The 12,805-nt window shown below is 43.4% G+C and overlaps 2 protein-coding genes across 2 annotated transcripts in view; one reads left to right on the top strand and one right to left on the bottom strand.

The window, feature by feature from the left end:
* T265_02652 (hypothetical protein) overlaps window positions 1-12,805 on the top strand; it is a gene marked incomplete at both ends in the record, with an annotated part of 80,714 nt that overhangs the window by 23,249 nt on the left and 44,660 nt on the right. The window contains 4 exons of the mRNA XM_009166954.1: window positions 341-442; window positions 4,778-4,934; window positions 8,051-8,290; window positions 8,421-8,805. Of these exons, the coding sequence (XP_009165218.1) occupies window positions 341-442; window positions 4,778-4,934; window positions 8,051-8,290; window positions 8,421-8,805 (884 nt within the window). The remainder of the gene's footprint in view (window positions 1-340; window positions 443-4,777; window positions 4,935-8,050; window positions 8,291-8,420; window positions 8,806-12,805) is intronic.
* Window positions 1-12,805, bottom strand: part of T265_02653 (hypothetical protein) — a gene marked incomplete at both ends in the record, with an annotated part of 63,880 nt that overhangs the window by 16,539 nt on the left and 34,536 nt on the right. The gene's annotated exons all lie outside the window — the stretch shown is intronic.

Raw genomic sequence — 12,805 nt, 5'->3', positions numbered from 1 at the left:
ATTTACCAGCTCGCGCGTGCAATGCGCAGCTACTTACCCCCCAATCATCGGTGAACGAAACTGTGGCAGCTACAACCAGTGTACGACCAGTACGCGGTTATTACAGCTGATAATGATGATGATGATGATTTGCACAAAAGCGGAGTTAGTCCCATAACCTCTGTTGGTGATTCCATTGTTTGGATAATGACGAAATAAGCCCCGGTTGGCCGGTGACACCAATAGAAAATTATAAACTAAAAATCACGCTTTCTTTGTGATGCTCTTTTGCAACGTCAGTTTCCGGTCTCTGTTATGAAAGACTATCCAGTTAATGTATGTGCATCCGTGTGCTTTTTAGGAATTTCTGGAAGAGTTTCCCGAAGGTCAGTGTAAGTTTGACATGCCTATACCTTCTGTGGTGCGTCCAGTTCGAGAAAATCCGTTGGAGGAAGACCAACTGGTGAGTATTTTTATTCGCATGTAATGGCATCAACCGTGAAAAGTCCATAAAAATGTTCGCCAGTGAAGTGGTTCAAGTCACCGCAACTTTTAACTAATGAGAATGTACGCAATGAGGGCGTTATTCATCATCCCTAGTAGGACTGCCAGATTTGATCCACTCCAAACAGCTAAGCCTCCCGAATTGAACCCTATCGACCAAGTGATCCCTTTCGGGGAAGTGAGACAAAGTAAAAGGCCACCATCCAAACCTTATGTACTTGGCTAGCGGAAGTTCAGCTGTCTTTGGGTGTTTCTTTACCTTTTTTCCGAGTGGCATGAAATTGTTCACGTTGGTGACCTTACTCTTTTAACTGAGACTAGTGTGATGCCATGATCGTCCGACCTTACCCTGTGGGTTATTACGAACGTATAGTTTTCTGCTATCTCGCTAGACTCTCATAAGAGTGTCATGAGAAATTAACTGTATGGGTCGGCTTCAAGGGGTTCTAGCGTGTAAGCGACCAATCATCTGTCACGTAGACGGTTGTTTCTGTGAATATTCGTTAGTTCCTGTTTCATCCTAACTGGGTATCATGGATAGCATATACGTTTTTTTCATAAACGGATTTTCTGTAACCAGTTTTAATAACCTACCCTACAGTACCATCATAAGAATGCGTAACTTCTAATGTTATTCTGATACAACTGATTAATCGCCTCCGAGGGCACCATGTCACCCGTCAGCTGTGCTTTAAATCACCTGATCAATTTGCAGGGTATTCGCATCACAGGGAGATTGTGCAACTCATAAATAAGTTTACGACGCAGTTTCGTTGGGCTTCTGAAGGTTTATTAAAGTATCTCTGCTCATGGTGTAGGATCACAATTTTGTGCAGTAGTTTCGGAACATCACGGTACATCGCCATTATAACGTTCGACCATTTCGTATTTTTCTCGGCCATTCAGCCAAGCAGCCCGCGCAGAATTTTGTAAATTGGTCACGAGGCAGCCAGAATATACCTGCTGCAACATGATAATTGTTGATTTACTGCAGGCTGCACGTATAGTGTGGGTAAAAAACAACTAATGGCCACATGTGGATATTGGTCGTATGGTTTGTGCTTGGAGTAGGTTTAGAGTACCATGAAGTGCCCATGTAGTTTTTTTGATTCGGGAGCTTAGCGGCACAACCATTCACTAGAAAGCCACGATTGGTTGTGGTATATGGCCATGACGGCTATTCTAACCATGTGTGCTACTACGGGTTGCCCACCATTTGGTGTTAGCCTGTAGCCTCAGTTCTGTAGTCAAACATGTTAGCAAACGATTGTGCTATAATCCAGCTGCAGTTATTATATGAATATGGCTGGTGATTTCCGATAAAGATAAGCTGACCCAGTGTACAGTTACGGACATTTTTTGCCCGTTTTGCTGAATGTTAGGTTTCATAAAGATACGTGCTCTGAAACCAATGTGTAAATGTTATTTTCCGGAGTCTAAACGTCCGGCATCTGCGTGCAACTCCATGCGTGCAACAAGGATCCCCTGTAGAGAGCAATCAGATACACTTTGTCGTGCTTGGTATGCATTGTAAGCCAAACAGAAGTTGCTGCGCCTTTTATACATTTTTCTTAGGCAGTCATTACAAACAATAAGAAGCTGATTCTTTAGCGAAATACACTCATCTGCAAACAAATGCGGTTTTGCGAGAGACCCACCTGGAACCCAGCTGAATCTCTCGTTTTTGATATTTCCGGGCTATTCCTTGTCACTGCTACGTGAGGATTGATAAACATAGTACTGTGGTTCAATTGGTCAAGAGACTCAATCATGCATGTGGTGAAACCATTTAAATGAACCCATAGTCTACAACTATCCGGAGTGAAATCCGTGTGCACTAATTTCAGTTAGCTGTAAGATACCACTTAATTTCGGATTCAGCGTTTGTGGCAGGTGGTTTTCACCTGGTATCTGAGCGCTCAACTCCATCAGGTTAGTTCTTCGGAGCTCTTTTCGGTATATCCCTTTTCAATTTTGCTTCTTTTGTGAACTGCGCCGCATTTTGAAAGAGCAGGCATGGCTGACGCATGTAAATGATCTAACCACATTTGGAGTTCAGCTACGATCACGCCAGTTTTGAACGGTTTTAACAGAGGAACAACATTTCTAGGCTTCGAGGCCGTGCGTAGGTGCAGAAAACAACATCCGATCCATTGCCAGCCACCACTGAACCCATTTAAGTGTACGGTCACGATATTTTAAAACCAACCATTCACAAGAACACTATACTGCCCTACACCATGCCAATTTCTATGATCAAATATGCTGCCCGGGAAGGGATCAAAAAACGATTAGTAATTTTGCTTATACGGGAACATATCAGCACCCTCGTTTATCTCAGTTTGCCGAAAAAAACAAGACGAACTGACAAGAGCGCCCTCCTCCCTCTGAAGGAGTCACGGATAGAATTGAACCGAACTTCGATTTCTTACCTGAACCTGTGCACCAAATGCGCCCAAAAATTGACTGTGGTTATCTTCAATATGATAGAAGTTGGTCATCGTATATTTGTCCAGGCAGACAAGATGGAACATTTCCGTGTTCGCAGCCAGTATGTAAACATAGCGCATTCGAGATCGGCTGTGTGCATTTGGTGACCACCGAGTGATAATTCCAGGCTCAGTTCAGTGTTACTGCTGCTTGGTCCAAAAGACTCTTGTATAGAACAAGGTACGTAGCTTGCAAATTCCACGCTTTGATTCGACGCTCTCTGAACGCAATGGCAAGTCTCACTGATAATCCGTTTGTTAAGGTCTAAACCAGTAGTCCGGTATTCTCAGAGTAAGGGTAAGTCAATCGAATCAATGCAAAACGCACAGCATTGTAACACAGATCCGACACTTTCTGGAACACACAATACGGTTCCGTGCAACAAAATGGTGATCACATAGGTATGCTGCAGTGAATCCAGGTTTCCCAAGTTTTAGCGCATTTTAGTGAAACGAGATTTGGCTGTGTATTAAACAAGAGTTCCTAATGTATATCTAAATATAAGCAGCAAATATGATGCGTGAACTATCCGCAGAACCACTCGTAAGCTGCAATCCCTAATTTACAGGACCTATAAAGACTTTGTCTTCGTTCTCCAAATTAAAGTCAGTCCATACTGAAATGCTGATAAAACCGGGCACAGTGTTCCTCCTTATCGGGAAGTATTGACGGGCACATATACAGATATGGGGGATTGTTAAATGGGGAGAGTACACATCTAGCTTACGATGCTGTCGGCATTTAAAAATAACGCATTCCTTTGGTTGTCCAAAAAACAAACAAATAGGACAGCTGGGATGTCGTTTTGATACATTCCGTCGCATAATAAGTCGGCAGGCAAGGCTAGTTCGTAACACGTTAAGTGGTTGTAACTTCTTCGATTGGCTTCCTGAACAGCCCACAACATAAAATACTGGGAAAGAGAATTGCAGGCAGCTGAGCTTCCAGGGCGACTGGTAGCCTAGTGTGCTATGCGGTGAAACCAATATATTATTACTGCTTTTTGCACACTATGATTAGAATTTGTACGTATCCATGAGAAAACGTGTTCCGACATTTGGGTGGGAAGTTCCAGCCTACGCGTTACTCACCGAAGTTTACCTGGACAGAGCATGGTATGTAAAAAGGCGACGTGTTTTGATGCCATATGGTAGCCAATCTTGACCTGATTTTAGGTTGTACGGTGAACGTCCAGTTCCTGTTCAGTGGACACACACAATACAGAGATTCGGGTCAGAGGTCGAACTTTCCTCGGTTTGTTTCTGTCCGTCAGTCCTTCGCTATCCCTTTTGGAGTACATTGGTGTAATTCACTACACGATTCCGTGAAGTCCCCTGAGTTTACTCATTTTTGGAAAGACAACGTTGATTTGTTAGCAGGGCGATAGCTTGGATGCCCACACTGCATTACTTAATCTTTAAGGCTAGCAATCGAATGGGGCGACCAATGGAAGCTCTATAACCTCACATGGACGTTCTAGTGATGACCCCAGATTTGTTTTCTACAGGGTCGTCGGTGAACTAATTCTATGCAGATTGGTGCAATTTTTTTAATTTTCCGCTAGCCTGAAGCTATCACATAGGCGTAGTTCCTTTCGTTTCCGAACTATTTTCGGCATTGAGCTGTACTTCCATTCATCTAATTGAGTAGAGTTTTCCGAGCACCAGTACTAAGCCATAGATTACTTTATATCATTTCTGGAACCACTTAGTAACTCTCAGTTTGGTTGCCTACCAGTGCAACAGTGACTGCGATCGACATCTTCTTGTCATAGAACCTTGTTGATTTGTTTCCATATCTGTAGATGGGTGCTTACGAGGTCGGTATTTTGCGTCAGTTTCCCTTTACATCCTCGTTACAACGAATGTCCGTCATCACACGATCTTTGTATGGCTCCGAGTTCTGTGTGTACGCAAAAGGCGCCCCAGAAATGATAGAAACACTCTGCCGTCGTGACACAAGTAAGCACATTACATTTGTTGTGGAGTAACAATGTTAGCATGACTTCACCTGTAATTTGTTAAGTCTGATGTGTTAAGTTTTCATAAATTACCATACATGCGTGCAATTACACTGGCTCATCAGCTCTTCTGTGGACACGAAAATATGATGGTGTGAGCTGAGTCAGAGATCACTCGTTATACCTGATATTATGTTTTTCAGACCAACGTATGTAAATAAACCACGCACGGTGAACTGTTTGTCGTGGTTCTGGTCATCATTATCTTCAGCAGTCGAAAGTGCATCAATGTTGCCAATTGATTATAGCCACCAGTACCAGCAAATTCAGCTGCACTGGTTCCCGAGGAACACTTGCAAAAATTTAGCCTCCAGAATTTTCGGAAAATTGCCGACGCTGCTGAAAGACCGAATCAACCAGTCGCTCATTCAGCCTATTAGTATTAGTTCGTTTTCCTCGAAGAAGGGCTTCTCATGAAATGTACTGTTTCCCAGCTGTCACCGTTTCCCAACTTTCGTTGTGCTATCTGAAAAAACTCACCGGGCTCTAACACCCTTTCGGTGCCTAGCTGTCATACCACCCCGGGGAAGCACGAGGGCCGGTATACTGTCAGGTTAACCAAACCCAAAAGGGAGAAGTCGAGATACTGGGGATGGGTTCGAACCGTGGACCTTCTGGCCAATAATTTCGCTCCTTAATCACAGAGCCCTCTGAAGAGTTCATATCCCGTCGACCTTCCTCACGAGAATACGTCCGCAAGCATGATTAATCATGTGCTTGACAAAGCAACCTTCTCCCTAAAAAAATGATTCCCTAAGGATGATCCACTGAATAGTTTGCCGGTTAAACTGATAAACCATCAGTCTACGGCGTGCCAGCGTTCTTAGTGAGTAGGAGCAACAATTCACTGAACAGTTCTAGCTAACTACGTTAAGGTGGTAGCTGAAAGTCAGTCAGTGTAGGCCATCTTGGTGCAACTATCGACCATAATAACTCAAAAAGTCACCACTGACACGCAACTCTGGACATCTTATGACCCACTCGCTGAAACAAACGATTTTTTGGTCACGCAAGTTTATTTCACCTTACGTAACAGTCATGTTGTGAACACTGTATTCCTGATTAACAGGTTGTCGATTGTTCTGTCTAGTTTGGTTCTCATTCAAGATCCTGGATGAAACATCCTTAGACTTAAACGTCGGCTACTCCGCGCAATCCAAATGACGGCTCATTTATTGTTGGCTCACTTCAATATGAGTTATAAAAGTTATTTACAAAAAGTCGATCAAACTTCCGCTAGAGTGAATTGTGAACAGCAACTTGTAGAAATCTGCTAGTTAGCTTCTTACGCATAGGTGTATATTTGGTAAATTCTGATTAGGATATATTATCTAATAAACTGTTTTGGCGAAGGCATCGGGTGATTCGCGCAATTAGATGCACAAAATGTCAGTAGGGTCAACTATTTCTCGTCAGTTGTCTCACCGTAAACAAGTTACTGGAACTGCATGAAAAAACCACGAATTTGGACTTGTTCAGGAAAAAAGATGAAGTCATTCTCCGGCCTCTTGATCCGATAGCATGCGATCCTGTTGTAGTGGGACTTACCTGTCTCACTTCAGCTTCGTCGAGGAACGTCGCTTCAGGGCTTGTTGCCCACTAAACTCATATGCACTACCGATCACTTTCTACTATACACACATCTTGTTGAACTGGACTTCTATATTTGCATACTCATCGGTCCGAGGGAATGATAGTTTGCTGTATTCACCAGGTTGTATACGTTGATTGGGGAGGGAAATCTCTTCCTAGCTTTTGCATTTTTCGAGCTATACCAAGCAGTATCACTATATCCAAACACGATAGATTTGAGGGACCAACGTCTACGTATGTATGTCGTTAGGGGCGAGATGACTCAAGTGGCTAGAGCATGAATCTACTGGCCGAAAGGTCCGTGATTCGAACCCGACCTCCGCCTCTCGGCTTTGCCCGTCTATGTTTGGGCAACCTGGCAGTATCTCAGCCCTCATGCCTCCTTTAGGTAACATGCCAGCTAGGCACCGAAAGGATGTTTCAGCTGAATGATTTATTTTTTATGGATGTCGTTAATGGCTAGAGTGACAATCTTTACATCGCGATTGGATCGCAAGTTCGGTTTTCTCGGCTGTTGCCAAGTAACAAGAATTTTCTCAGTGTAAACCGCTACCGAATAATGCAGCCCAGCAAACAAACTACCCGTTACTCATCATCGGTACAATGCTGCAAGCTTTACCGCAATATTTAGGTGTCCTTTTTCAAGATCCTCTAGGATTCACACGGGAGCCGAAATCTCCCTGACTCGGCCTCTCATCCTACCTCAAATCATGTGGTGGCAATGGTTGCTCCTAACGATATTATCCGCCTTTACCGATTATTGATTTAATGGTCCGTCCAAGTTACATGTTTGGTTAGACAATCGAGCTATAAAAAAGATCCGCTATCCAGTTCATTTGTCGTAAGTTGCTTGTGCAAGTTTGCTCTGACAATTGTTTGTGCCAAGTATTGCTAAATAGCCGAAACCAAACAATGTCCGTTTGGTTTTTATTCATATTCTGCTTTCACCCTAGACCGGACTATGCACTATTTGGAGTAGCACTAACAATGATCTCCCCTAGCTGTTTACTCCACTGGTTGCCTGTGCAGGAATTTGAGTTTTAGGGCTAACGCCACGTTCCACAATTTAATCAGAGTGGATGGAAAGTACATTAGGGGTGTATACTGACGCATACTGATCAAAGCATCCTAGCGGATAGCGTGTGGAATTCGCGACCTTATGTAGTGCACAATCAGTGCACACACGTTTTCACGTCTTTCTTGAGTCTCAATGACTCCAAGAATCCAACAGAAAAATCACTCACGTACCGGTGGGCAGTTCTTAGCTCACTAAATATCTGTCAGAATGATTGGTGTGGTGCCGTGTCAACGAAATTGCATTCAAAGTACGCCTGGCCGCCCAATAATATCACATGTAGCACACACAAGTGTGTTGAAATGTTTCACTAGATGACTTATAAGCTACCCGAAAATTGTCGTTTGATAAGTGTCTAGCCACAGTGTCACTTCTATTCTGTTTTCCAGTCCCGTCGGATTTTCAATCAGTTTTGTTGAAGTATGCCAGAGACGGGTACCGGGTGTTGGCTCTGGCATGGAGGCCACTGAAGGTTTCCTGTGTACGGGCACTTCGCATAGAACGCGAACGCGCCGAACAAAATTTGCTGTTCTTGGGTTACCTTATCATGGAAAATCGACTGAAGAAGGAAAGCAATTCTGTTATTCAAACTCTCAAAGATGCCAACATACGGCCTGTCATGGTGACAGGTAGGTGGGAAGCATGGTTCGGACTGTATAATTTGGGTTAATGAATATACATATATATATATATATATAATAAATATACAGATTATCTGTAGCATAGTTACGTTTGTCTTCGCGTGCCTTGCATCTGTAGGTGATAACATGTTGACAGCCATATCGGTCGCTCGAGATTGCGAGTTTATTGATGAGTGGGATCGCATAATCATTGTTTCGGCCAAACCACCACCACATGTAGCAACCAGCGATGGGACTAAAGTCGACAGCCCGGCCCATCCATACGCACCGCAGGTCAATGCGCACCTTGGCACAGAGTTGGATGATGTTGCACCACTTGTCGAATTTCACTATGCAGAAGATTTGCACAAACCAGTTACTGAGGTTACCGCAACTCATGACCTGAATTCCGTTCTGCACACCCAACGCACCCGTCAGTCACGGCAGACAGTCCCTCAAACATCGGTGAAGAAGACTCGATTCTTTGACCGCTGGTGGCCATTGGGAACGAAGCGGCGCTACAGGTCAGTAAAATCGGGATGTTGCTTATTCGTATAACAGGGTCGTTTACCCTCATTTTTCATCAGCGAGTATGAAACGGGGCCAATTCTTGCTATCACCAACTTTTCCGGCCGCAGATAAAGAGACGAATTTCGGATCCTAGTACATCTTGTATGGCGGTCGGGTACTTTGTGGCCGGAATTTACTTGCCTTTCCCCAATTACTTGGGACTTGCTTATTTTTACAGAAATTAGTAAACATACCGGTAAAGCGAACGATCTAAATAGGTGAGTTTTATCCACCAAATGTACCTTTCATGATTCCTCTGGTTAGTTTGGACCGGACGCCTTCATCTTTTCTCCCACCTGTTCCTTCAGCTTTTACTATCCAAGTGACCCTCTGTCCAACTACCACTGCGATATGGCAAAAACGTCACTCTCTCGAGTTGTAAAGATTACTAATAAATTACTGTTTGCTTTTTAAGTGCAGTACTAGTTTAGCATTGACTCAAATGTCGCTGACAAAAGACAAAAACTTCAATCAAATATTTATACTTTTCGTTACCTAATCAAAGATGCCAACATACTGCCTGTCATGGTGACAGGTAGGTTGGAAGCATGGTTCGGACTGTATAATTTGGGTTAATGAATATACATATATATATATATATAATAAATATACAGATTATCTGTAGCATAGTTACGTTTGTCTTCGCGTGCCTTGCATCTGTAGGTGATAACATGTTGACAGCCATATCGGTCGCTCGAGATTGCGAGTTTATTGATGAGTGGGATCGCATAATCATTGTTTCGGCCAAACCACCACCACATGTAGCAACCAGCGATGGGACTAAAGTCGACAGCCCGGCCCATCCATACGCACCGCAGGTCAATGCGCACCTTGGCACAGAGTTGGATGATGTTGCACCACTTGTCGAATTTCACTATGCAGAAGATTTGCACAAACCAGTTACTGAGGTTACCGCAACTCATGACCTGAATTCCGTTCTGCACACCCAACGCACCCGTCAGTCACGGCAGACAGTCCCTCAAACATCGGTGAAGAAGACTCGATTCTTTGACCGCTGGTGGCCATTGGGAACGAAGCGGCGCTACAGGTCAGTAAAATCGGGATGTTGCTTATTCGTATAACAGGGTCGTTTACCCTCATTTTTCATCAGCGAGTATGAAACGGGGCCAATTCTTGCTATCACCAACTTTTCCGGCCGCAGATAAAGAGACGAATTTCGGATCCTAGTACATCTTGTATGGCGGTCGGGTACTTTGTGGCCGGAATTTACTTGCCTTTCCCCAATTACTTGGGACTTGCTTATTTTTACAGAAATTAGTAAACATACCGGTAAAGCGAACGATCTAAATAGGTGAGTTTTATCCACCAAATGTACCTTTCATGATTCCTCTGGTTAGTTTGGACCGGACGCCTTCATCTTTTCTCCCACCTGTTCCTTCAGCTTTTACTATCCAAGTGACCCTCTGTCCAACTACCACTGCGATATGGCAAAAACGTCACTCTCTCGAGTTGTAAAGATTACTAATAAATTACTGTTTGCTTTTTAAGTGCAGTACTAGTTTAGCATTGACTCAAATGTCGCTGACAAAAGACAAAAACTTCAATCAAATATTTATACTTTTCGTTACCTAATGTCCAGCGCTTCATGCACACATGGCTCCTGGTGTCCGGCTACCATTTTTTATTGTTTGGCTGTAGATATATTCAAAGGATTTTTCATCGGTAGATCAATCTAATGCTGAAACCAGATTCTCTTTAGCATATTTGTGAAAGTGGTAAGGGTAGTACGTGCATACTGTTACACAATGGCGGGTAAAGTGAAGTAGCGTATATCCGCATTGCCAGATTTGCAGGCACCCCCTGATGTGGATATATTAGGAAAACCTCATTGCGCAGCTCAAGCGGGGCCTACCCTCGCAGTGGATATAACGCATACAATTCTCATTCGACGGGATAACACCAAGGTTTCGAATAATCAAGTTAATCATCAGAAGTGACTGATATGCAAGATTTTCCGCATCTTCTGGTGTTAAATCAATCTTCAGAAGTACGGTATCAGATTATTGGAAAACTCCGTTTTGTAGGATGTTAGTGGACTCAACCCCGCACTGAAGATATCACCTCGGGTTGTGATAAAACGTTTGCATCCAAGTGCCAAGCTGGGCGAACAGACCAGCAACCACGTTGCAATTATTTGCTTATGACCAATCTGTTGCCACTTTGTCTTGATTTTGTAGGTTTGCTTCATGTCCTACCCGTTTCTTGCATTGTCAGTGGCGCGTAGTCGCTCACAGAGATTTAAAGGAATTCAAACGGATCAGAATGATGAAAAGGTAATATGCAGGAAAAGATTGCAGTTTCGTAAACCCATTCGAAGGCGCCTGACTGAATATTAAATCATACAGTATCCGCTTTTCGTTAGTAGGTTCCGTGAAACCAAAAGCTAGCTGTGTTCGATTCTGGACGATACCACACTCACCTAGGAGTCCTGTGCACCGCTGAGTAGCACAACCCCCTAACCATCACATAGGCGCTGCCAGTCCGTTGGTACTCGAGCGGCATCCTTGCAAACCAATGGGACTGGAATTTAACCAGGTGATATATAAGGTTAATCGCTGCAATGTTATCTAACTAAATTCAAGGCCCAGGGTTTTCATTAATCAAAACAAGACACCTTTTCTTCAGTGTTACAGAAATGGCAAAGCCCTCTGACTCGCATTTCTGATTTATTTCAGGCTCATAGGGTTGCATCCGATAGAGTTCGTGTGATGCAGTATAGTTTTTCCTGGACGACTTCATCTTAAATTATGTCGTGAATTAACAGGCCCCAGCTAAATGTTTATTGTATGCCCGTCTGCGAAATAGAGGAGAGGTTTGATGACAGTCGGTACGGGGTAAACGTCGCCCCAAACTCACTCGGCAGAAATCTTTTACTCCAGTGCACAAGTCAACTACATATTCTGTCCGAATACCGTTTATCATCACTATCAGCTGTAGGAACCGCCTACTCGTCGTACAGTAGTTGTAGCTGCCACAATTTCGTCCATTCGTCTTTTAGGAGTTAACTGACTCATGCCGAAGTCATAAAGATAGCTAAGAGAAAGGAACATGGAGGTTTCGATTGGGGATATACTAGGCAACCGCGTGTCGTGCTTGTGGATTTAAGTAGTTCACGATGTTCAGGATAATTGGATACAAACCATGTGAACACCGGTTTGTTTATGCTCGCATTATTCCTTTTGAATCGTGTGCGCGTCGATTCACAGTGTTACTAGCATTAAAGTTAACGTCCACGCTTCAAACAGCTAATCTCGATTCTCCTGTTACAAACCAATACTGCATCTGAATAGACGTAATATGCTACTCATGGGGTTGCTGAAAACTCTTCAAAAGCCAACGTCAAAAGCAGAGTGGTATGCAGTGAATTTATTTCCTCAATACTGCATCTATTCAAAGGAGGGTTACATGCACTAATGAAACTCTAACCCCGCTTGAGGTGTTGAAGCATGTGGGATCACTTAGCTTAGATGATCACGGGTTATATTCTGGCAACCATGTTCACTCTTCAGTGGACTTCTTTAAGTTAGCTCCCGAGCTCATTCTGTACATTTTAGTCGATCGGAAACGCTTCAGTAGTTGTTTTACGAGTTTCTTTGTAGTGGCACTTATATTTTGGTGGCATACTTTCAACCCTGGCAATGTACACGCATTCCAGTGACGACGTTTTTTGTTTGTTTCGGAATCATTGATCGCCGTTACATTCGCATCGATAGATGAATTTTCCACACTGCCTTCTTAAGATCAGGCTGGTTGTGCGGCAAAGAATTGTCTATACCGTCAACACAATCACTTGCTAGTCAGTGTCTAGGGCAAATTATCTTCCTTGGTAGTGTGAGGAGAAGAATTCCAATCCCACCCCTAGGTTTGGATTATTTTTACCACCTAGTTAGTGCACAATGTTCCCAGACTACTTCTGTTTTATATATATATATA

This window comes from Opisthorchis viverrini (assembly GCF_000715545.1).
Source record: "Opisthorchis viverrini unplaced genomic scaffold opera_v5_34, whole genome shotgun sequence".
Taxonomy (NCBI): Eukaryota; Metazoa; Platyhelminthes; class Trematoda; order Opisthorchiida; family Opisthorchiidae; genus Opisthorchis; species Opisthorchis viverrini.
The sequence above is the reverse complement of the archived record's forward strand: the minus strand, read 5'-3'. Positions and strand labels throughout refer to the sequence as shown.